The sequence below is a fragment of the Ceratotherium simum genome, chromosome 4, assembly GCF_057802395.1.
Source record: "Ceratotherium simum simum isolate JZ-2026a chromosome 4, ASM5780239v1, whole genome shotgun sequence".
Lineage (NCBI taxonomy): Eukaryota > Metazoa > Chordata > Mammalia > Perissodactyla > Rhinocerotidae > Ceratotherium > Ceratotherium simum.
Window position 1 is genome coordinate 53,649,540 of NC_141903.1, and position 23,885 is coordinate 53,673,424.

General features: G+C 39.1%; 2 protein-coding genes across 7 annotated transcripts in view; both read right to left on the bottom strand.

The window, feature by feature from the left end:
- The window catches only part of TNFAIP8 (TNF alpha induced protein 8), a 107,847-nt gene extending 102,554 nt beyond the window's left edge, over nt 1-5,293 (bottom strand). Inside the window, exon 1 of the mRNA XM_014796561.2 lies at nt 5,146-5,293. Within this exon, the coding sequence (XP_014652047.1) occupies nt 5,146 (1 nt within the window). The 5' untranslated portion in view covers nt 5,147-5,293. The remainder of the gene's footprint in view (nt 1-5,145) is intronic.
- Nucleotides 5,294-14,305: 9,012 nt separating this feature from the next.
- DMXL1 (Dmx like 1) overlaps nt 14,306-23,885 on the bottom strand; it is a 131,823-nt gene continuing 122,243 nt past the window's right edge. For 5 of the 6 annotated variants that reach the window (XM_014796571.2, XM_087429905.1, XM_004420282.3 and 2 more), the window contains 3 exons: nt 22,930-22,982; nt 18,985-19,202; nt 14,306-16,464 (listed from right to left, as the gene is read on the bottom strand). In XM_014796571.2, coding sequence (XP_014652057.2) covers nt 16,240-16,464; nt 18,985-19,202; nt 22,930-22,982 — 496 coding nt within the window. In that variant the 3' untranslated portion in view covers nt 14,306-16,239. Of the gene's footprint in view, nt 16,465-18,984; nt 19,203-22,929; nt 22,983-23,885 lie in introns of those variants that run through there. The other variant, XM_087429906.1, reaches the window with a different exon arrangement.

Genomic DNA, 23,885 nt, shown 5'->3' on the forward strand with positions numbered 1-23,885 from the left:
CAGCTCAGGACCCCAAGACAGGAAAGGACAAGGACATTTGGGTCTCCAGAGCACACACCACAACCTCTGTCTCTCTCACTTTGGCTAATAGTGATATCGTAAGAAACTCATTTTCTTCAAATAAATAAAATAATAGGAGTGGAGAAGGTTTTAACTAAATAAATTTGGTTTGAAGGAATAAGAGCCTGGCTTAGAGAAGGATTGGCTGGGTGGGCTGTTTCTTACTTTTCGACTCCTTTCAAATATTCATGAGTGTACTGAGTGCCTTGCAGAGTGCCCGAGCGAACAACTCTGAAGATGTGTCCCTGCCCTCCGCCCTCCAGAAATCTCACAACTTCCCCTGAAGACACGCCAGCCCCAGTCCCTTTGCGACACCAAGCTGAGACATATCTTCCTGTCTGTCTTGGATAATCTGGTTTCATCCATTATCTGTTTTAAACAAGGGCTCCAAGAGGTGAAAGGCCAACCTCCTCCTCACAACTTAACTGTAACAGGTCTTTTAAAAGCTTCCCTCATGCACAGGGAAGCTTACCAGATGCCACGGCTCTTCTTCATGCTCAGACACCTAAAACCCAGATGCTCTGCTCTGGCTCATTTCTCTTCAGCAGCAGCAGCAAGAGTTCCCTATATAATCATGTGACCCTGCAGCTGGGAGTCATTGAAATTGTGCTCTATTCACCCCATTCTCTGGGCTCCTCCGGCATTATTAGAGAGAAAAAAGTTCATGCTAAAGCACATGTGGTACAAGTTACCACTCTCCCTCTCTACTCCACTATGACCCAGTACAAACACCACCTTCTTGAAACGAGACTGATTTAGCCAATTCAACAAAGTCTACCACTTGCTGGGTGCCGTGTGTGCATCGGATAACAGGAGAGGAACATTCTGGTTTAATCCACACAACAATCCTATGATGCAAATACTATCCCCAGTTTTTAGGAGAGGAAACAGGCTCAGAGAGCTTAAGTAGAATGTCCGAAGCCACACAGCCAGTGGTGGCTGAGACATGAACAGCTGATTCCAGCAGAGTCATGTGAACCAACCACTTCCTGACTAAACTAAAACTCATCTTTATTCTCAGTATTTAAGGAAACTACAACAAATGGAATTTTGGACCTAATTCCATTCTCTGTTGTTAAAGAAACAAACCTTGATTTGTTTATAAGTCAGTTTATAAGTCAGTCAGGGGTGCTCCAGTGGAGGCCCGTTCCTGTGACCTCTCACTCCTTTTTTTTTCTTTTTGGTGGGGAAGATTGCTGCATGCCTAGCCTCCAGTCACCTCGAGAGAAATATCATCATGTTGGTCTATAACCCTTCTTGTTCTATACGAAAAAGCACAAACCTAGGAATACAAACTTATTGACACCCATCCAGCTGTGCAGCTGGTTCTGAACCTCTGCTACCTTGGTTCTGAACCATAAATAATTGCTTCTAGAGAAAAAGCAACCGCTCTCTAAAAGGATGGGTGGGTGTTATTGTATTGTGGCAGAGCCTATGACATTTTAATACACATTTCTCAGGTAACTCCTATGCTTGACATGAAAGGCCAAGAAAACAAAATTCTATGCAACCAGGTTTATTGCAGTTATATCACTGGCTACTAGAAACAGAAGAAACTGTGCTTATTTCAGTTACTTATTATTGAGAAATAAAAATATTTTGAAAATCATTCTTCTACTGTCCTAAGTAGTGCCTTTAACTTTCCTTTGTGAAACAGAAAAATTCTGAACGCATTTTTGCCACTATCGACTTATCTTCAGGGACCCATTTCTACCAATAAACATTTTTCTGCAAGTTACCAGTTCTCTTGGATACCAGGCCTTCACATGAACATGAGAGGGTTGTGCAGTGCCATGTACACGGTAGGAGCTCAATAAATGCCTGCTGCATGAATGAATGGTGCTCACCTTGCAAGCTGGACAGAGGAGATACATCTCCAAACTTCTATAACTTGTATAATGGCAAACATTATGGTATAAGACTCGTTAGCCAGATGGTTTCTAAGGTGCCTCTTGCCTCTCACATTCTAGAATTATCTACCCTCCACTTTCAGCTCATTTCCTCCTCTTACGGCCAAAATGTAGACTGCAAACTGAGGCCCACTGGATATTATTTGACATCATTTACATTTTGCAACAAGGTTCACTGAATTTTTTTTTTAGCTCTCAATGAATCATCCATTTTCAGCTATCGGGAAGCACCACTGATGGACAAAAGTCTAGAAACTGCAGTTGGCTCAGACATCAGGGCCACAGTCATCAAAGCTAGAGATGGGAGAGCGGGAAGTCAACTGTTACCCACAGGGAAACATAAGGTTGGGATGTTAAAAGCTGCTTTTCGGTGTTTGTTAGTTCTTATTGTGTGCATTTGGTATTAAATACAGGATGTGGGCAGCATGAGAGGGGTGGGGTGACAAAAGTTAATCTGGCCTCACACAGTGCTTTCCCTTAACTTCTGCATCAGAGCTGACTCTCTGTGAATGCCAAATGGAGGCAAACTGTCCACTTTTCATCCAGGCTGGCCCCTGTACGTGTTCCCATTGCCCAAGTCAGTGCCCCTGGTACTAGGGTTGGTCTAACACTCCCTTTCCCCTCTGTGAGAAAACAGGGGGCCCTTATTTGTTATCACTGACCCTCCCCTGCCTCCTGGAGGTTATCCCATCTTCAGTCCCTTCAATTTGTACCAGGCAAAAATGGAGGGGTGGGGACGGGACTATTCTGCATGGTGTGGAAGCAAAGCTCAGTTCTGATTGAGTACAAATGAATTCTCCAAGAAGAAAACGTGTTACGTCCAAGGGGCTATCCCAAGCAGAAAAGGATTAATTGGATCAATTAACTAGGAGACCTCTGGAGAGCCTGGCACTGTGGCAGACTCAACTTCAAGGATCAGCTATTTGAAGTTCCCCAAGCCATAAACCACTTAACAATCTGCTCCTCCCCCCACAGGGCATTTCCTAACAAGAACTGTTGGATGCAATCGTTTCTCTCCACACACCCTTTCCTCCATTTCAACAGAATGAAGAATTGCACAGAACAGGCCTCAGAAAATACTCTGTTCCTGGCCCCTGCAGTGCGTGTGTTCACGCTCAGTTTCTGCCATTCTTTTGGGATCCCAGAACAACTTGTCCTCACAACACCTCACTACAGAGGTGATTATATCTAGCAATATAGTCAGAAGCAGAAAATTAACAGACAATGAAGATGAGAAAATTTTCCAGCTCATATCAACCCTTTTCTCATTAAATTTAAACACACTAGAACAAAAGGCACAACAGATTAAAAGTCTCCCTTAAGGAAAACACTTTAAAGGCCCATTTGTGCAGGATCACTATACTTTCGGGGGAACTTTCTTATATTCAATAGTTTATTAAAGATTCTTAAATTATCAGATAATCTAGATGGATACAATGGCTTATAAGGCCTACATCTGTTAATGCAAAGAGCTTAACCCAAAACATTCAATATCTAAGGTATTCAAATTTTATGGGGAGGTAGGACGTAGTCCACTCCTCTAAACTTTATTTACTCAAATTACAGGTAAAAACTCAAAAGGTGGGCAAGGGGTAGGGGAGGCAATTAATTTGTACGGAGGGGAACAGGCATCCAAAAAAATCTACAAAACAGCTAATTGTGTGGCCAGCTAGAATATTAACAATAACTTGCTGACTTAACTCCCCATGACAGATCTAATTAGAAGGTGGCAATAAATGGTTCCAGGTGTTTAATTAAGTGTGATAATTATTTCTTTCCTGAAAGAGAGATGGAGTCATATGTTTACATTTCAAAGCATAATGTTTCCTTAAATTCCACAATGTTTCCTTAAAGCCCTGTGGAAACACTTTTATGTAACAAAGGATTCAAACCAGGATAAAAATATCTGCTGCGATAAGCAGCACTTAAAGTGATTTATCAACTCTAACTTGCATATGCCCATGCACAACGGCAACTTAAAGGCTGCTCTGTTCTGGCTATTTCTTTAGCCACACAGTTTTGTTATCCTTACACTTCAGTGAATAATTTCTACTCAACATGTCATTTCCCTACCAGCATCTCTTAAATGAATTCTTATCAAGGAAGTGGGGAAATTTCATGGGTACCTCCATTTTCACAGCAAGAGCATAGCAAGAATAAACTGAGATACAGAAAAATTCAGAGACTATTAGCATTGGATGGACTATTAGATCTCAGCACCCAGGGAATCCTTTAATAGATGGACTCAAGTACAGGAAAGCTATCAATTAAAGGTATCCATTAACTTTTTAAAAGTGTGGATTAATGTATATTTTTAAAAATATGTCCCACATTAAGATAGTATTGACTTCCCAAAAAATAATTTATGGAGGGATGGAATTATCAGTTTTAAGTAACCCAAGGATTTTGTTGTTTCAACACTGGGCACTCAACCAGTGTCTCCTTCCTTCCAGGGTACTGCTCCTTCTACCTCGTGCTGTGTTTTAGGAAATAAGCTGGCTTTAGAAATACGATGTCATTGAACCAATAAACATCCTTTAGGTGCCCAAGCCTGGTTGGTCAGCCTGATCTTGAACGTCCCTGGGTCGGAGGACGTTCATCAGGTGTTCTTGCATTTGGTGCTGAGGGCTCGAGTGTCACACGTGCGCGCGTAAGGACACACACGCACACACACAACTTTCTTCTTCAAAGGATCTCCACCGAAAACTCTAATCCCTGTCTGTTTTACAATGCAGAGTTGGATTACAATCTCAGGCCAGCATCTCGGTCTGCAATCTGGGGCATCCTGATAACCCGGGCAGTCCTTTAGACAGCATGAGCTGTTACCAGGAGGGCGTGACACATAGCGGGGGCCGCGTCTACGAAGGAAGGAACAGCGAGTGGCGCTCAGGGCAGGAGGTGGAAGTTAAAGGATCAGCCCGAGTCGGACAGGGCTCCTCGCCGGAGGTCTCAGATTGTTGCTGCAACGCAGGAACTGGGTAAAAACTCTGAGCAGTTTCCGGGGCTGTGCGCGCCTGCACACAAACTCGCCCACACACACCTACTCATACCCACTCACACTCACTCCCGAAACGCTAGGTGAGTGGAAAGCGCGCCCCCAGGAGCAGCCTGCAGCCCAGCGGCCAGGAAAGCCCGGCGAGGGAGAACGCGGGACGCGCGCCCGGGAGGCACTTACTCGGAAGAGGGGGCGCGGTGGCGCCGGGACACTGAGGCGAGCTGGGAGATCTGACGGCGCGGAGCTCCCTAGTCGCTCGAACGCTCGCGGGCTCCCGCTGACCGATCAGCCGAGCGCGGGCCAGAGCCGGCGGGAGAAAAGGAGCCGGGGCCGGGGGCGGGGCGGGCCGTGGAGGAGGAGTGGAGCCGCCGGGGCGGGGCGGGAGAGGAGGTGCCGGGGGCGGGGCTAGGGGGAACTAGGAGGGCGGGGCAGTGCGGGCCGGGAGGGAGGAGCCAGGGGCGGGGCTAGGAGGAGGACCTAGGGGGCGGGGGTGGGGCCTGGAGGAGGAGCTAGGAAGCTGGAGAGACCCGGCCGAGGAGGAGTTGGGCGGCCGTGTAAGCGCCGGAGAGGAGGCGCGTTGGGGCTGGGAGAAGGATCCACACCACGAGGCCGGGGGCGGGGCGGTGAGGAGGAGCCGGGCTGCTGGGACGGGACGGACCGGGCGTGACGCCCCGGATCAGGAGTGGCCTGTGCTCAGGAGAACGAAGAGCAGGGTTGAGCAGCGGCCTGGGGGTGGAGCCGGACTGCAAGGCGAGACTTCTGGGCGCGAGGGGCCAGGGGCCAGGACTGGCTTGAAGATACGCAAAGATGTTACCCTTCAGGTCTCTCCGTTTCTTCAGTTGTAAAAATGAGATACCAAATGAGTGTGTTGAGACGGTTAAACGAGCTCATGCACGTTTGCACCGTGCCTGGCACGAAACAAGTACGCATGAAAGTTAGCGTCTGTTGCCATTATTATTATTATTGTTATCCGTATAAGCCCCTGAATCCCGCCTCCTTTTAACTTTTTTTTTTTTTTTTTCCGGCTTTTTAACCTCTACTGGCCTCAAGTCTATGTGGCGATGTCTGACGCTCTCGTGATTTCTGGTTGCCATCCGCGGAGGTTGCAGGGCTTCCTCTTGGAGTTAAAGGCTCATTGGCTCCCTGGAAGCCAGGCCGGTGCCAGCCACCCCCGCGGACTTCACTGTGACTGCCCCTGCCTGTGGAGCCAAAGGCTAGCTCTCCACCGGCATGGGGCAGTCTGGGCCTTACTTCTTCTGCTGAGGAGCCCTGACCAGGAGCCATTCTCAAAGGCAGAGTGCTGGACTTTCGTGGGTGTAGATGAATCCATCCATACCATAAACATCCATTAAGCGCCTACTATATGGTGGCTCTCTGCGGAGGGCTGGGAATATTAATAATACTAGCAAAATTTAATATGTGCAGGTCACTGTTCTAATCCTCACAACCTGTAATGTAGATCCTATAACAACCTTAATTTTACAAAGGGAAAAGGAGGCAGTGAAGTAAGATAGTCTGCCCCAAGTTACACATTTAGGAAGTGGCAAAGTATGGTTGAGAGACAGGGAAGTAAACACTTGATAGGTGAAACAGACAAAAATCACAACATATTTGGCTTTAACGCCCAAAACAGGAATTATACACAAGGTTCAGAGGTATTTAGAAGAGGACTCTGTCCTGTGGTTTTAGCTACTGGGAGTGGAGTGTCAAGGAAGATCTTCCTGAAGGAGATCCTGTCTGAGCTGGGTTTGGAAGAAGGAATGGGAGCTTCACAAGCAGCTATAGGTGGAGAAAGGGCACAGTAAACATTTTTTAAGCATTAAGAAGGGTTGGGGAAGAAGTGGAGTGGAGATTGGAATGAAGCTAAAACAACAGAAAATGACCAAATCCAAGTGCTTTCTTCCTATAGGAGCTAAAGAACATTAATTTGACCCTTGGTGAGTAGAAAGCCAGAAGGATTTTAAGCATGGGAGACATGTCAAATGTTGTTCTAGAAAAGTAATCTGAAAACAGCATAGAGAATGCCAGAACCAGGAAACTTGCTTATGAAGTTATTGAAATATGTCAGATGGGTATATTGTGATAGGCAGAATAATGACTCCAGGAAAGGTGTCCACTTCCTAATCCCTGGAATCTGTGAATATGTTACCTTACAGGCAAAGGGGACTTTACAGATGTGATTAAGGTTAAACACATTGAGACAGGGAGATTATCCTGGTTTATCTGGGAGGATCTAATCTAATCTTATGAGTCCCATAGAGTGAAAGAAGAGTGGGTCAGAGAGAGATTCGAAGTACGAGAGGGACTCTACCTGGGTCAGGAATCAGGGAATGTGGGTGGCCTCTAGAAACTGGGAATGGACCTCAGCCATCAAAAAATGAGAATTTCAGTCCTACAACCACAAGGAGCTGAATTCTGCCAATAACCTGAATAAGCAAGGAAATGGATCCTCCCTTAGAGCCTCCAAGAGGAACTCAGCTCCACTGACACTCTGATTTTATCCTTGTGAGACCCATCCTGGACTTCTGACCTATAGAACTGTGAAATAATAAATTTGTATTGTTTTAAACCCCTAAATTGGTAGTAATTTGTTGTGGCAGTATTAAGAATGGAATGCAGATGCTGAGGGCCTAAACTGAGTGGATGGAAAGAAAATGGATTCAAGACTTACACAAGCCCTGGAGATTGACTGGATGTGGGGGCAGTGGGGAGTGAGAGAAAGAGAGTCATTTAGGTCAATTTACAGGGTTTCTGGATTGGCAGGCTCCGTCTTCGGTGGTGCTCCCAGTGGAGGGAGGGACAAAGGCAATTACTTTCTAAATGCTTTTTCAGTCTACAGTGATGCAACTAAATTAGGATTAAAGAGGTTTGTACACTCCCAACCTCTCCCACTCCCAAATAATTAGAAAAAATACTTGAATGACCATGGGCAGTGATATTTCTCATCACCAACTGAGAATGCTAATACTAGATCTGCCCTGTGTAAGGTAGATGACTTTGGACAAAGCCTTAATGACACTTGGCTTCTCCTGCCGTTCGAGATACGAGGAGGAGCCCCATATGCATGCTTGCTGTGAGAGTCAGCCGGGATCTTATGGTATGTGCAACCTCAACCCCAGTAACTTTCACCATTGCTTCATTTCAGGCTTTCTTGTCCCCAGCTGCACCCTAGAGCAGCAATCCCCAGAGCACCCTTTTACCTTTATCTTTATTAAGATTCTATAATCTTTATCTTCAACATTTCATACCCCAACTACAGGCTCTCATCATTGGCCCCATATTCTTCCTTTACCTCATGTAGACTTACATTTCTCCCAGTCGGCTTCCTTTTCTATCCAGCCTAACCCCAAGAACCAACACTTCAGTCACTCACTGCTAGTGCATCCTATTTCTTTACCCCATCGTCCTTTCCTTGTACTCACCTGGCAAATCTTTCTAGCTATCCATGTTTCATACGGGCTACTTAACGAAGAACCCAAAAATGTGAAATTTGATGCTCTACAGATTCAAGACCTCTAATTTCAGCTAAGTCTTCATGAAGCCTGGATATTCTCCTGGACCATGGATGGAAAGGAGATGGGGGTTCAATCTTTACCCCTTTCCTTGAGACATCTTTCACATCCCTCACCCTTCCTGCTCTTGATATACGATCTTATTTCCTATTTCATAGAAAAGATACAGATCATCAATGGAGAGTTTTCTCGACTTCTTGCCCCACCACCAAAAACGCTGTCTGCATCCATCCTCTCATCCCAGTGGATCAGAGCAAACCCATTCACCAGTTCTCTGGGTCCTCCCTGAGCCCTTTCTTCTATCTACAGGGGCTGCATTCTGTTAAATATTTCTTCTTTTTCCTCAGCCTCTCAATTTCTATACTTTCCCTGCATAACATAAAAATGCTAAAATTAAAAAATAATAAAAAATTTAAAACTCTCTATGGACCCTACCACCTTCTCTCACCACAACTCATTTTTCTAGGGTCATCTAGACCTGAGAGACCACAAGTGCTAATAGTAGAAACAATGCAGAGTGGCCATTGCCTCAGTGCTTACTTTAGGGGGCTGGGAAAGGGGCCTCTACAATCTCAGGAAACTTACATCACTGTCATCAAAGAACTACTAGTCTTTCTTCCCTTTAACTTTCGTAAAGCTACAGGATTCCACCTTATTTCATAGTGTGATAATATTTAGAAATTAACAAGATAATTAACTTTTGTATCTTGGGCCAATAGATACTGGGATCATTTAATTTTCAAACTAGCTCTTGCATATTTCCAATTTAGGGGTCATAAAAAATGTATTAGAATCTAGGAAGCTCCTAATAACTAGTCCATTATTCACTGGCTAAATATATTTTAAAATAATTGCAGCTATGTCTGGATTAATGGATCCTCTGAGACCAAAAAACTAAAAAAACAAAACCCCCAAAACCCAATGAATCACATGAAGTAGAGATAGCTGTAACTCCAGCTGCATGCCAAAAATACCTCTGTGCATACCTTCTATTTTTGCTTCTGCCCAGCTGAAGGTATAGGAATTAACTTTAAAATTGTAAAGTTTTAAAATCTTCTGACCCAGTTTTCTCTTGTACTCTTCTTCAAGACTCTGCTTACTCAGTGCCAGCCTCCTCTTTTTGAGTGTAAGGAAATAAATACATGGCACTGTGATATGTGCAATAAAAATATATGCACAAATACTCTGGGAGGAAAGTGGAAGTGACTCACATTCCCTGGGGGAAAGGGGAAGATTTCACAAAGGAGGTTGCATCCAACAGAGTAGAAAATGTGCTTCAACTTTGTGCTTTAACTACATTTTCATGGGAGTGATCAATGAACATGTCTGATTCAAAACATGGCTATAACTTCACCATCCTCCAAAATCATTATCTGATTGTTCACTGCTTCAACACTCTTTCCAGTCCTATTTCTTTTTGGAGCATTATCATAACATGTAATCTTGTCCTTAAATTAACCATATGAGCAAGGTAAAGAGTATAGATGTTTTTTCCTATTAAAAGTCAAGGTACAGATTCAATATCATGCAAACTAGCAGCTCAGAGATAGAAAAAAAAAAAATCAAGATTTTGGGATCCGGGCCGGCCCTGTGGCTTGGTGGTTAAGTGCGCGCGCTGCGATGCTGGTGGCCCGGGTTCGGATCCCGGGTGCGCATCGAGGCACCACTTCTCCGTTCATCCTGAGGCCGAGTCCCACATACAGCAACTAGAAGGATGTGCAGCTACGACACACAACTATCCACTGGGGCTTTGGGGGGAAAAATAAAATAAATAAAATCTTTAAAAAAAAAAAGATTTTGGGATCCATGATCTTTTCCTATTACTTCCATAGACCTCAACTCCCACTCACAGCTATTACACATCACTAGTGATTATACCATCATCATAAGAGTACTTTTTACTCTTTATGCAGAATTACTTACCTCCCATGACACACAGTCACAAAAACACACCTCTTCCTAAGAAAGCTTGCTTAGAACTATTGCCTGCATCAAACGGTGACTTCCTCCACATTAGCCAACTGGATCAGCCACCCTCCCCGTGAAACCAAGTTCTCTGTGGTTCCAGATGTTCACCCTTTAAGCCATTCTTTTATAGAAATTATAGTGCTGCCCCTAGCTAGAACTCTTACTTTTCTGTGATTGCACCACTGGATTCTTTGTCTACGTGGTTTATTCCTCACCTGAACTATTTTCTCCTTTTTGACCATCTCAAATCTCACTTGAGGGGGACAGCCCAGGGACATAGTGGTTAAGTTCACGTGCTCCATTTTGGTGGCCCGGGGTTTGCAGCTTCAGATCCTGGGTGCAGACTTATGCACCACTCATCAAGCCATGCTGTGGCGGCATCCCATATACAAAATAGAAGAAGATGGGCACAGATGTTAGCTCAGGGCTAATCTTCCTTGGCAAAAAGAGGAAGATTGGCAACGGATGTTAGCTCAGGGCCCATCTTCCTCACAAAAAACCCACAAAACTTCTATGCAACATACCAAAAAAAAAAAAAAAATCTCACTTGAGAGTGTTGTATCCTAATTACTACAAAGGCTAGTTTTCTTTTGTCTTTGGCTGCACAATTCTACTCTGAAAGGCTTTTTCTCTAAACATGTCCTAAATTCCTGGTTCCATTGATAGAGTTCTCTTGTGTACTTTCATCTATGAAATACCGGTCCAAGTTGGCAATGCTTTACTTGATGTTAAACAAGAAAGGCTCCCACCTTAGTCCTGGAATACTCCAAGGATAGCACCCTCACCCAGTGAGTTCTGACTCCCATGCTGTTTTCCTTCAATAGCCTCACTTCTTTCCTTCTAATTACCAATCTTAAGAGTAAAAAGTTGGTGTGCTAGTTACTTCCAGGTATGAGTTCTCTCTGTGTGTGTGTATATGCACATGAGTCTGTTTCTCTCCCTTTACGTAACAATGGCCTCATGGATTTTTAAAAAATTTATTCATTTTTGTGGTGGATTACTGATAGTCTCAGAGTAAAGACATAGCCAAGATTGTGGTTCTAAGTCCTTTTGTTAAAATCTCAGAAAGATTTAAGGGTGTGCCAAGTAGACCTTTTTTGTGATACTAGAATTTCTAAGAATCTTAAGGTGGTATGTACCACAGCAACCTCACAGCTGGCCCAAGATGGAAAAGAGCCTGTCTCAGGAAAAAACACGGGTGTGGCTTTTGTCTAATGAATGGATTATACTTTAATATATAAGAAACCCACAAAGTTTTTAAAAGCAATTTTACTAGATTGAACTATAAGGGACAGGAATAGTACAAAATGTAAAGAAGGCTTTGAACTCTCAAACTTCTCTGGCCAACAGGCCAAGGACACCTCTCAGTGAAAAACATGGACCACTTTTATGGAAAAGGAAGGAGGACTTAAAGGTAGAAAAAAACCCAGAGGATGGAGCCAAGAGCTGTGAATTACTTCCAGTAATTCTCAATTATACTGAACAGTAATACTCAAGGAACTGGTGACATGTGCCCAGCAAAATTTCAGAATCTCCATGGACCAGGGACTACTAGGTGATTCTTATTTCCCCCCTTTTAGAATGGGAGATAGCTGTCTTATCACAGTCTGTTTGATGCATGGGAAGCACATAACTTGTCTCACTAGTTCATAGGTCTTTAGACTGAGAAGTATTATACTTAAGGAACCTCATTCAAGGAGCCACATACATACCTGGACCTGATTTAGATGATTAGATTCTGGGGCTCAACAGCAGGATGAAAATACTGGAGTTTGGGGGAGTGTTTTGCATGTGTGAGGAATACAGATTTAAAAACTTATTTATCACAAATCCCAGGCTGATATACTGAATTGCTTAAGCTCTGTTACATAGGTCATACCTATACATTGAGTACACAATCAACTGTACATGAGTAAAGCATTTCCACTGTGGAAAGAAGTGGGTTGTCACACCAATTGTTTCTATCACCCATCTATATTTGCAGTGGGAGAATATAAGAAATTTTTCTTGTTCCAAGAAGCCTTGGGAAACAATGTGATACTCGAACTCTGCATTAGCTCCCTGAGTTATAGGCCACATACATACAAAAGACAACCAAGCAAGCAGAAGGGAAAAAAAAGTCACAAAAAACTCAAAAACTTTGCTTTGAAACTAGCTTTGAAAAATTTGTGTAAATGCTACACACATTTCTAAAAGACTGATAGGTACATTTAAGTAATCTATAATCAACTTTTTCCAAGTACTCCAAAGGGTAACATTTTAACATTTCTACTTAAATAATGTCAAGCACCCAAACAATTCAAAGAGGAGTATTCCTGACACAAGACCACTTCACTCAACAGAGCAGCTCTCAGAGTCATTAAGTCCTATTTGGTTTAAAAATACAGCTTTTTTTCACACATACACAACGTGTGTGTATCACATTACTGACTGGGATTTAAAGGAGTTTGGAAAAATATTACCTTCTTCTTCCCTTCTCCCATGCTCAAGTTTTGTTCGGTGTGTATTTTTCCATACATATTTCTGTCTCTACATATACAGAGGACTAAAAAAACCTGAAACAATATGGGATATTACACCTTTTACTTTGCAGTTTTTTTCACCAACCTCTTTTCAGATCAGCAGATACAAATCTAACATTCTTTTGGTGCTGAGAGAATACTCTATTGTATGGATGTACCACCATTTATTCAACAATTTACCTGCTAATCAACACTTAGATTTCCAGTTTTTTTGCTCCAATAGATGTTTCAATAAACATCTGTGTACATATATTTTTAGACATGTGTTTTTATATTTATAGGATAATTTCTCAAAAGTAAGATTGCTCAAAGTATGTGTATTTGATCTTAATATGTGTAACTTTGTAGCAGTTCAGTTCTGCCAGCAATGATTTGGTGGGCCCATTTCCTTGCATCTTCACCAAAACTGATGATATCACTGTTTTTAATTTATACTAATCTGATAGATGAAAAGTGGTATCACACTGTTGCTGGTTTTTTTGTTTTTTTTTAAACATTCCCTTAACCATTAGTGAGGATGAACATACTTTATGCTTGCTGACTTCTTAAATGTCCTGTTCTGTGAATTGTTTGCTGATTTCTCCAATAATTTATCATATTAAAGTTATCTTTGTATATAGGGACATTAATACTTTTCCTATTACTAATGAATATTTCTTCTAGTCTACCTATTCTTTTAACTTTGACTCTGGTCTCCTGCCATATGACATTTAAATTTTTTGTTTAGTAAAATATGTCTGTCTAGGTTTCCAACCCTATTAAAAAGATCATCACCACTCCAAGGTTGTATAAAAATTTTCCTTAAGTGGGTATCTTTGTAATGTGTTCCAACAGTTGAGACCAGTGTGAGGAATTTCTGCAATGTTTTTTAAAAAAGTAATCAAGAAAGAGAAGAAATGAATTTGGGCAAGACAGAGTGCAAGAAAGGAGGATGAAGTTTACTGTTCCATGATTCTACATAAGAAAAAAAGAAAATGCTAAATTTCAGAAAATGAGACTTGCAATGTTCTGTCATTACAAAGCCACATTCTCAGAAAATGCACAATTTAAAAAATGTATTTTGATGTATCCACTCCATTAATGTGGATGAAATTTTACATGTATGTACATCATTTTATACTTACATATACATTCTGACTATTTTTATTCTCTTTTTTCAAATAATGCTTACCTATTAAGTTAAAAAGACTGTAGAAAGGAAAAACAGGATATTTGGGAAAATTATCTAATCCCTCCTACATTAACCAAATACAAATACAGAAATTCTCCATTTTAAAATATCACATATACTTTAAGTCAACTAAAGTGGCATAGATATTACTTAAAACAACAGCATGCTAAAAAAAAAAATCACTGCATGATTGTTTATTTAAAATATTATGACTCTAGATGTAAATACATATGGGCTTACATAATTTATAATTCATTTAAATCCTCAATTAAAATGCTTAATTGTTCATCCACAATGCCCTTTTTCTAATAAGCATAATAAATTTTCTATCTCACTGAAAGTGTTTAAAGCCTTTTGAATCTTGATTTGTGAAGAAATTAATGAAAAATAATTTAAGCTTAACTACATTAAACAATAGTATTGTTTGCAATGCTGTCACAGATTTTTCCATGGCAAAATGGTCACATATTGTTATTGCACAACTTATAGGTACAGGTTATGTGCACATACACTCTCTAAATAATGACAGTTGCAGTGTTCTCACTGTAACTTGCTCAACACATTTAAAATTATGAATACAATTTACAAAATCTTTAACAATATACTTTTAAGATAAAAGTATCCTGAGGATATTACAAAATTCATTTTACCAGCCCTTCATTTCTTTGCTTTATTTGACTCTTTAATTTCAAGATAATAGCTGTCCATACTTTGTTACATAAAAATGTTCCTACAGTTCCTATTAACAAAATATATTTAAGCTAAATAGTATGTAATTGTCCCTTAAACACTTAGTCCCATCTGCCTCCAGTCTCCTTGGTTAAAATCAAGTATTTATCAAGTTTTCTATAATTCTGAATCAGAAAAGGTATAGCACAAAACAGACAGAAATAGGGTTAGCACGTTTAAGTTAAAAGCATTGTGCATTTTTAATATTTTGGTCATATTTTGTAATAAAATAATATATTTTGGCAAAAAATAATAAAATATAGGGTTTAGTTTATTTTCTATTAATGGTAGATCTGGCAGGTATTTTACATTTGTAAATGCTATCTATTTAATTTGACTGTTTTCACATTTGTTTCTAAAAGCACTGCTATAAGGTTTTCAGAACTTTGAGACTAAAAGCACCTAAAAAATAAGAAATAAAATAAAATAAAATTTAAGTAAAATGTTTGGTGCTCAAAAATCCTTTCACAAATTTATAAACTTAACTTTTGTGTCATATATGCCAACACAGAATCATTATTGCCTGCTAAGACTTATTCGACTCAATGTAATCTTTAAAATAATAATCTTGCAAGTCTTCCTGAAATGTATTTGAAAATTAGGATGGGAATTCAAAAATTAAAAAAAAAGAAAACATGGAAATAAACAGTTGCAAAAAAAGTAGTTATTCTGGTGGCAGTAGTCGTTATGGCACAAAAACACATGAAAATACATCATTTTCTCTTATATATACAGAAATTAAGTTCAAATAAGATGTGTAAGATATATTACGAATATACACACAACCACACACATATACATACACACACTTGGACTCCAGAGGGGAAACTGATGAAAACTTTACATAATGAGCCATTTGGCTCATTTATCACTGAAGTCCCAATGACAGTTTTAATGGAGATGTTCATTATTTTTTTGATTCTTATCCAAATAACAATCTATAATTAATTAAGAGAAAAAGAGTTTGCGATATATAAGTTTGAAAAAGTGAGGTGTGGTGAACTGACGACTAACGTGCAACTGCCTTTACATAAAGGGTGAAAGAAATTCATACAGAGATATCTGCAGAAGAATTTATCAACAATAAGAAAACAAAACTACTTTAACACTATGACATATGCAATATAACATACTATAAATATGTATTATTACAGCATTACTTATACTTTCTACTTTAGGTAATACAGTCTAATTCTGAATGACCTTGTTAATTTTTAAGGCATCAGTGCATCAAGGGCAAAGCTCCATAAAATAAATATGAAAACAAAAAAGCATTAGCTTATTTGTGGCATAGAGAGTGATCATTGTATATTATATGTGTTGGCCACCTCCATGGAATAGGTAATAAATTATATATCTTATTGTTAAAATGTTATAGCATAAATTTCACATCATTTTTCAACACTTCATTTAATGGACTAAACTGATCCGGCAGTATTCTCATTTTCATTGTTCCATCAGCTCCACATGAAAAAATGTGATTTGCTGGCCCTGTCTCAATTTGCATCACTCCGGTTCCGATATTTCTGAAAATGGATTGCCGAGCATGTTCATTGATAAAAGTGTGGAGAAGATTAAAGGTAGAGAGACTCCAAATCTGAAAGATATTAAGAACAAAATAAAAATTGGAGTTGATGATTACCTTAAAAATCCTAATGAAAGGTTTAGGCCTGTCTTCCTGTACAAATAAGGAATTTCTGAAACAAAGATGTAGAAAAACGTGTGTAGGCCTAAGGTCATAACATCTTGATTCTGTACAGGGTGTTGCAATTTTCCAAATCGCTTTGATATTATTACATTCTTGAAAATCTGTCCAGTGAGAGAGGAAGGTATTTTAAACCCTGCATTGGAAATGAGAAAACTCAGGTACAAGGAGGTTAAGTATACAATGCCACAGAAACTTATAATATTATAGGGACTACAATCAAAATTTCCTCTCTCTCAGAAAGCTTTCGCTGTGTACTTGTACAGTGGGGTAATCCGTTCTCTATAATACAGAATATCCAGTAGGGGATCAGAACCACTGGCAAGAGGAAAGTACCAGACACCTAGAGGCCCTCAGACTGGGCAAAACTATGTTCCAACTGCAAGATAAAGTGAATTATTACAGCTTCAGTATACGTAATTTACTAAGATTTTCTATTTTCAGCCCTTACCAAAATAAATGTCTGTTCCACAAGTAATTTATAAGCATCTTCACTTAAGTGAAGGATCTAAATGCTTTCAGAACATCTATTTTAAGTTTAAGGAAACCAAATTACTGCCTGATTTTTTGAGATCATATTTTTTTAAATCTTTCTTTCTTTTTCCCTAAGAATTTTATTAATTCATACTACTCTAGACATGAGTGTTAAATTGTGACTTCTGAATACTACATGGTATAGTTTCAAATCTTTTTTTACTTGATTAAATAATAAACCTCAGAATCAGAGAACAAACTAATCTAAAGAACCAATCTAAGACATAGTACAACTTATTCCAAACTGAGGGCAGTTCAAATAAGAAACTAGCCTCAAATTGAAGGAAAATAATTTTGTATGGAAGTTGGTGTATATATTTAATTTTAAGAAAAGCCTTTTCAAAATTCTACACTTCTAGTTAATTTTTTCTGGATGAGAATTATGAAAACAATATGTTGGTTCTCACAAAGTAGTCTAACTTATTTGCATTAAATAGTCTCACTAGCACTTAATGGATTCGAAGAAACTAGTCAGCCCTGGTGGTCTAGTGGTTAAGATTCAGTGCTCTCACCACAGAGGCCTAGGTTCCTTTCTCGGTCAGAGAACCACATCCACGTGTCAGTTGTCACACTGTGGCAGCTGCGTCTTGCTGTGATGCTGAAAGCTACGCCACCGGTATTTCAAATACCAGCAGCAGGGTCACCCATGGTGGACAGGTTTCAGTGGAGCTTTCAGACTAGAGAAACTAGGAAGAAAAACCTGGCCACTCACTTCCGAAAAAAAGTGGCTATGAAAACCCTATGAACAGCAGTGGAGCACTGATATAGCACCAGAAGGTGAGAGGATAGCATCAAAAGACTGGGCAGTGTTCTACTCTGCTGCTCACTAGGAGTTGGCATTGACTTGACAGCACTAACAATAAGAAACTAGACTCCTCCAGGGGGGTGCTGACCATTAGAATAATTTAGGGCTAGTCTAAACTGACTTATTCCTGGAGATACAAGTGTGGCCAGAGGACTCTCTCAAAATCACTACGTATGTGTTATAAAAATGCACATTCCTGAGCCTTGGACTTACCAACTGAGTATTTCTGGGGTAGGATCTAGCAACAGTATTTCTGGGGTGGGGTACATTTTTAATAAGCTGCTTAACGTTTAAAAAAAGCTGCTTAAGGGGCCAGCCGGGTGGCATAGCAGTTAAGTTCATACGCTCTGCTCTGGCGGCCCAGGGTTCGCAGGTTCAGATCCTGGGCAAAGAGCTACACACCACTCATGAAGCCATGCTGTGGTGGCATCCCACATACAAAAAATAGAGGAAGATTGGCACAGATGTTAGCTCAGCGACAATCTTCCTCAAGCAAAAAGAGGAAGACTGACAACAGATGTTAGCTCAGGGCCAATCTGAGCTAAATGAATGAATAAATAAATAAATAAATAAATAAAGCTGCTTAACATTTAATTAAACAACCTCTAAGTTTTAAACACAGTGGACTTTGAGAAGGACTGTTACAGGCAGGGCTTATCCAGGTACACTCAGAATTCCTGAATCAGGCCTGAGTGGTTGGATGCTAATGCTATATATGAAAAAACAAGGAGAAACTTGGGATAAAGGAAAATAGTATATTTCACAGCACCTGAAATTGAATTCAGTATCTCTGAACATGCAGTCAAGACTAATACTAATGTCTGAAATATGTTTAAATCCAGTTCTTTTGCATGCATTAAGCATATTTGAAAAACAATTGTAAAATAGACAATTTTCAAGTTAAATATTATTTCATTCATTAAAAGACATTAAATAGCAATTAACATTGTTGACTACAAAGGAGTTAATGTTTCTATTATGTAAATAGACTGGTGTCATGAATACGATTAAAGACCTAAGGTTTTGGAAGATTTCTTTTCATTTTGTAGATACTGTGGCATTACTGTATTTACCTTTATGTTGCCTTCAGCAGATCCTGTAACAAAGTACTCTTCAGTTGGATCAATAGCAATGGCTTTAACAGGAGAATCATGGCTCTGGAAGAGCTGCCTTTGTTGTCGTTGCCGAAGGTCAAATACACATGTAAAGCCTTTTCTGCCACCTGATATTAGTAGCTGATGTTTTGGAGCATATGCTAAAACAGTGGCTCCACTATCATGACAAGTAAAAGCTGAAAGTTAAAAGTAAAAACCATTTAATAGTATAAGAAACAGATTTCTTGCTTTTGGCCGAGTTGGAATGATAGATTTGATTTACCCTCCTGCCTGAAACAATTAAACCAAACGATATATAGCAAACAACGGTTTGAGACATTGAACATCAGGTAATGAAGAAGAATGATTTCTGAGAGACGAGAAACAAATTGGGTGAGCCATACAATGCCCCAGCTTCCTGCCTGTAGAGTGCCTTCTGGCCAGGGCATGAGGAAGGGGAACCCAAGTTGATCTGGGTTTCTGTTCCCACCAGCCAGAGTGGAAAACCTCATAATTTACAAGGTATTAAGGAGAGTACTCCGCAAGGTTTTGCTTCAGTAGTAGGGCAAAATTAGCCCTATATCAAATGCTGCTTGGGTTCTATTTAACAAAGGCCCCCCCAAATCTAACTGTTTCCAAATAACTCAGCCAAAATCTGTTTCCAAGTAACTTAGTCCCAGAACAAAGTTCGAAAATATTTATAGAATACAAAAATAATCAGTACCTAATCAGGTAAAATTCACAATGCCTGGCATCTCATAAATTACCAGGCATGTAAAGAAGCAGAAAAATACAACCTATAAGGAGAAGAAAATCCATCAATTGAAACTAACCCAGAAATGACATAAATGATAGAATTAGTAGATAAGGAAATTAAAAGTTATTATAGCCGTATTCCATATGTTCAAGAAGCTGGATGAAAGACTAAGCATGCTAAGTAGAGACAGGAAAGATACAAAACAAGACCCAAATCAAAACTCTAGAGATTAAAAACTATAATGTTCAAATGAAAAATATACTAGATAGGATTAAGAGCAAATTAAACATTGCAAAAAAAAAAATAGTGAACTTGAAGACACAGCAATATAAATATCAGAAATATGAAAATACAATTTATATTTTTTCTTTGGAAAAAAAAAAGTCTAGCCTAACAGATCTTAGGGGAAAAAACTCTGTATATAGCTCAAAGACAATAATGGCATAATGATGAAGAACGAAGATTCAGGAGTTAGACTGCCACGGGTGAAATCCCAGTTTTGGCCCGAGTTTCAATGTATACCTTAGGTGAATTATTTAACCTAAGTCTAAGCTTTATCATTTGCAAAAGAGGAGATAATACTATCCACCTAATAGGTTTGTGTGAGGATTAAATTATTAAATATATTCAAAGCATGTACAATATCTGGTATATACTAAGTATTCAATAAAATTTAGTTATTATTATTATAAGGATATAAATAAAACTAATTATAAAGATAGGTTTTTTGAATTTTACCAGCACTTGAAATATAAGTTAGAGTAAAATGCAGAAATTTTAAGTGTACACCCTTGATGACCTCTGAGAAATGTACACATCTTTGTAACCATCACTCAGATCAAGACATAGAATGTTTTCATCATCCCAGAAAGTTCCCTCATGCCTCTTTGGTTTTTTTTTTGTTTTTTGTGAGGAAGATCAGCCCTGAGCTAACATCCATGCTAATCCTCCTCTTTTTGCTGAGGAAGACCGGCTCTGAGCTAACATCCACTGCCAATCCTCCTCCTTTTTTTCTCCAAAGCCCCAGTAGACAGTTGTATGTCATAGTTGCACATCCTTCTAGTTCCTGTATGTAGGACATGGCCTCAGCATGGCCGGAGAAGCGGTGCGTCAGTGCACGCCCGGGATCTGAACCCGGGCCGCCAGTAGCGGAGCGCTTAACCGCTAAGCCATGGGGCCGGGCCCCCTCATGCCTCTTTGTAGTCAATCCTCCTCTCCCACAAAGGCAATCACTATTCTGATCTCTATCTGATTAGTTTTGCCTGTTCTTGAACTTCACATGAATAGAATTTTACAGTATATACTCTTTTGTGCCTGCCTTCTTTTCCTTCAACATAATGTTTTAGAGGTTAATCCATGTTGTCCTATGTATCAGTAGGTCATGCTTTTTTATTGCTGAATAATATTCTATTATCTAAATATGCCACAGTTTCCTGTGGGACATTTGTGTTGTTTCCAGTTTTGGGCTATTAGAAAATAAAGCTGCTAAGGACATTCCTATACAAGTCTTTCTGTGCACATGTGTTTTCATTTCTCTTGGGTATATACATAAGAATATATACTGCTGGGTCATGCTAGATGCATATTTAACTGTATTAGAAACTGCCAAACAGTGTTCCAAAAGAGTTGTACCATTTTATACTTCCACCAGAAAATCATGAGGGTTCCAGTTTCTCCACATTCTCACCAACGCTTGGTATTCTAAAATCTTTAATTTTGGCCACTTCAGTGTATAGAGTAGTATCTTACAGTGAAGTTAGTTTGCATTTCCCTGATGACTACTGATGTTGAGCACCTTTTCATATGCTTATTTGCCATCCAGATATTGAGAAAGGGGTAATTTTTAAAAGTCTTGAATATATCATTTTTTTCATGGATTGTGCTTTTGGTGTTGTATCTAAAAATTCATCACCAAAACCAAGGTCACCTAGATATTCTCCAATACTCCCTTCTAGAAGGTTTGTATTTTACATGTAGGTCTATAATTCATTTTGAGTTACTTTTTGTGAAAGGGGTGAGGTTTGTATCCTTCTACATATCAACATCCAACTGTTATAGTACTATTTGTTGAAAAGACTGTCTGTCTCCATTGACTTGTCTTTGGGCCTTTATTAACGATTAGTCTACTATATATGTGTGGGTCTATTACTGGGCATTATTCTATTCCATGATCTATGTCTCTTCTTAAGCCAATACCACAATGTCTTGATTACTGTAGCTTTATAGTAAGTCCTGAAATCAGGTAGTGTCAGTCCTCCACATTTGGTTTTCTTCAGTATTCAGTATTCTGTTACCTCTCTCTATAAACCTTAGCACCAGTTTGTTGATGTCTACAAAATAGCTTGCTGGGATTTTGATTAGGACTGCATTGAATCTATAAAGTTGGGAGGAACTTACATCTTAACAATATCGAGTCTTTCAATCTGCGGATGTGGAGTATCTCTCCATCTTTGATTTCTTTTATCTTTTCTGTAGTTTTCCCCACCAGATGCTATACATACTTTGTTAGATTTATGCCTCAGTGCTTCATTAATTTGGGTGCTATTATAATAGTAATGTTTTTTAAATTTCAAATTCCAATTTTTCATTGCTGGCATACAGGAAAGCAACTGACTTTAATATATTGACCTGGTATCCTGTGACTTCACTATACTCACACATTAATTCCAGGAGGCTTTTTTTTTTTTGTAGATTCTCTGGGATTTTCTACACAGACAATCATGTCATCTGTGAATACAGACAGTTTTATTTCTTCCCTTCCAATCTGTATACCTTTTATTTCCTTTTCTTGTCTTATTACATTAGTTAGGGACTTCCAGTAAAATCTTGAATAAAAGTGATGAGAGGGGACAAAATACTACGCAATAACTGATGTTCACAATGATGACATGTGGTATCAGATACCAAGTAAAGACAAATGATTTTTATATTATCTATTCTACTGTCCCTCATCAAGGTATAGTGAAGAGTTAATTAGGTATATGGCATTTTTTTTTCTGCTTTCAAACTCTGCCACTATGGGCAAAATAAACCTCACAGGCTAATAAATATGTCATTAAAAATAAATCCATTTAAAAATCATTTTTAGTTTATAAATTTCTTGAATTTTATAAATTTTTAAATTTATAAATGCTTTCAAAAATTTATAAAATGCTTTCAAAACTTACCATGGACTAAACTATTGGCAGGTGCTACAAGAGTATCCCATAAACATATGTTTCTGAAAAAAAAGATTACTTCTTGAGTGACACAAAAAGTTAACAAGAGAATAAAAAGTAAGTATGTCTCATATAGTTACATAACATTTGAGCCTTGCTCTCACAGAAGGCTCTTAAATTTACAAAAGCACCAGATATAAGTAACCAATATATTTATGTATGATTAATTTTTACACAAAGTTCAAAAAACTACTAGCTTACGAAATGAATAACTTTAGATTGACATGTATTTACAAATAATACTATATGAAGCCTGAATATGGAAACTACTTTTTGTATTCATTGATTCTCTAATCTAACAGTTGGACTGACATACACAAATAGTAGGATACACTGAATTTCCTTGAGCACAAAGAAAACTTACTTCTCCTATGAATGGGAGCAGCTTTTACTCCTTTCTATGACTTGCAAAGGAGGCATCAATATATGTACAAATTTCTATGAAAGATGGCTGAAGACTCCATATTGCTACAGTCCCATTTCTAGTGCCAAGTTAGCCTCACAGATAAATTTATAAAAGCTCAGCAACTGCAGTAGGCCTTGATCTCAGAATTCAGTTGTATGATGGGTATGTGAAAGTGGAGGGGTGAAGATGGAGGCAGGAAGAGACATTATCTTGCATATTTAAGCTTTTCTTGGGAACAGGGATGGGCCGCCACTTACCAGCTATTGTACAACTAATAAGTCTTTCTGAGTTTCTTGTTTTCTTATTGTGAAACAGTGCTAATATCTACCTAATAAAGCCATGGTGAGGATTAACTAAATAGCATGGCCAATAAATAATAGTTCTTTTTTTTTGCCTCAAGCATTCTTAACACATAGGGAATAATATGGAGAAAAACTAATTCCACCAACAATCAAATCCTTTTCTCCTAAAGTCTTAAGATTAGAATATTAAAAATACA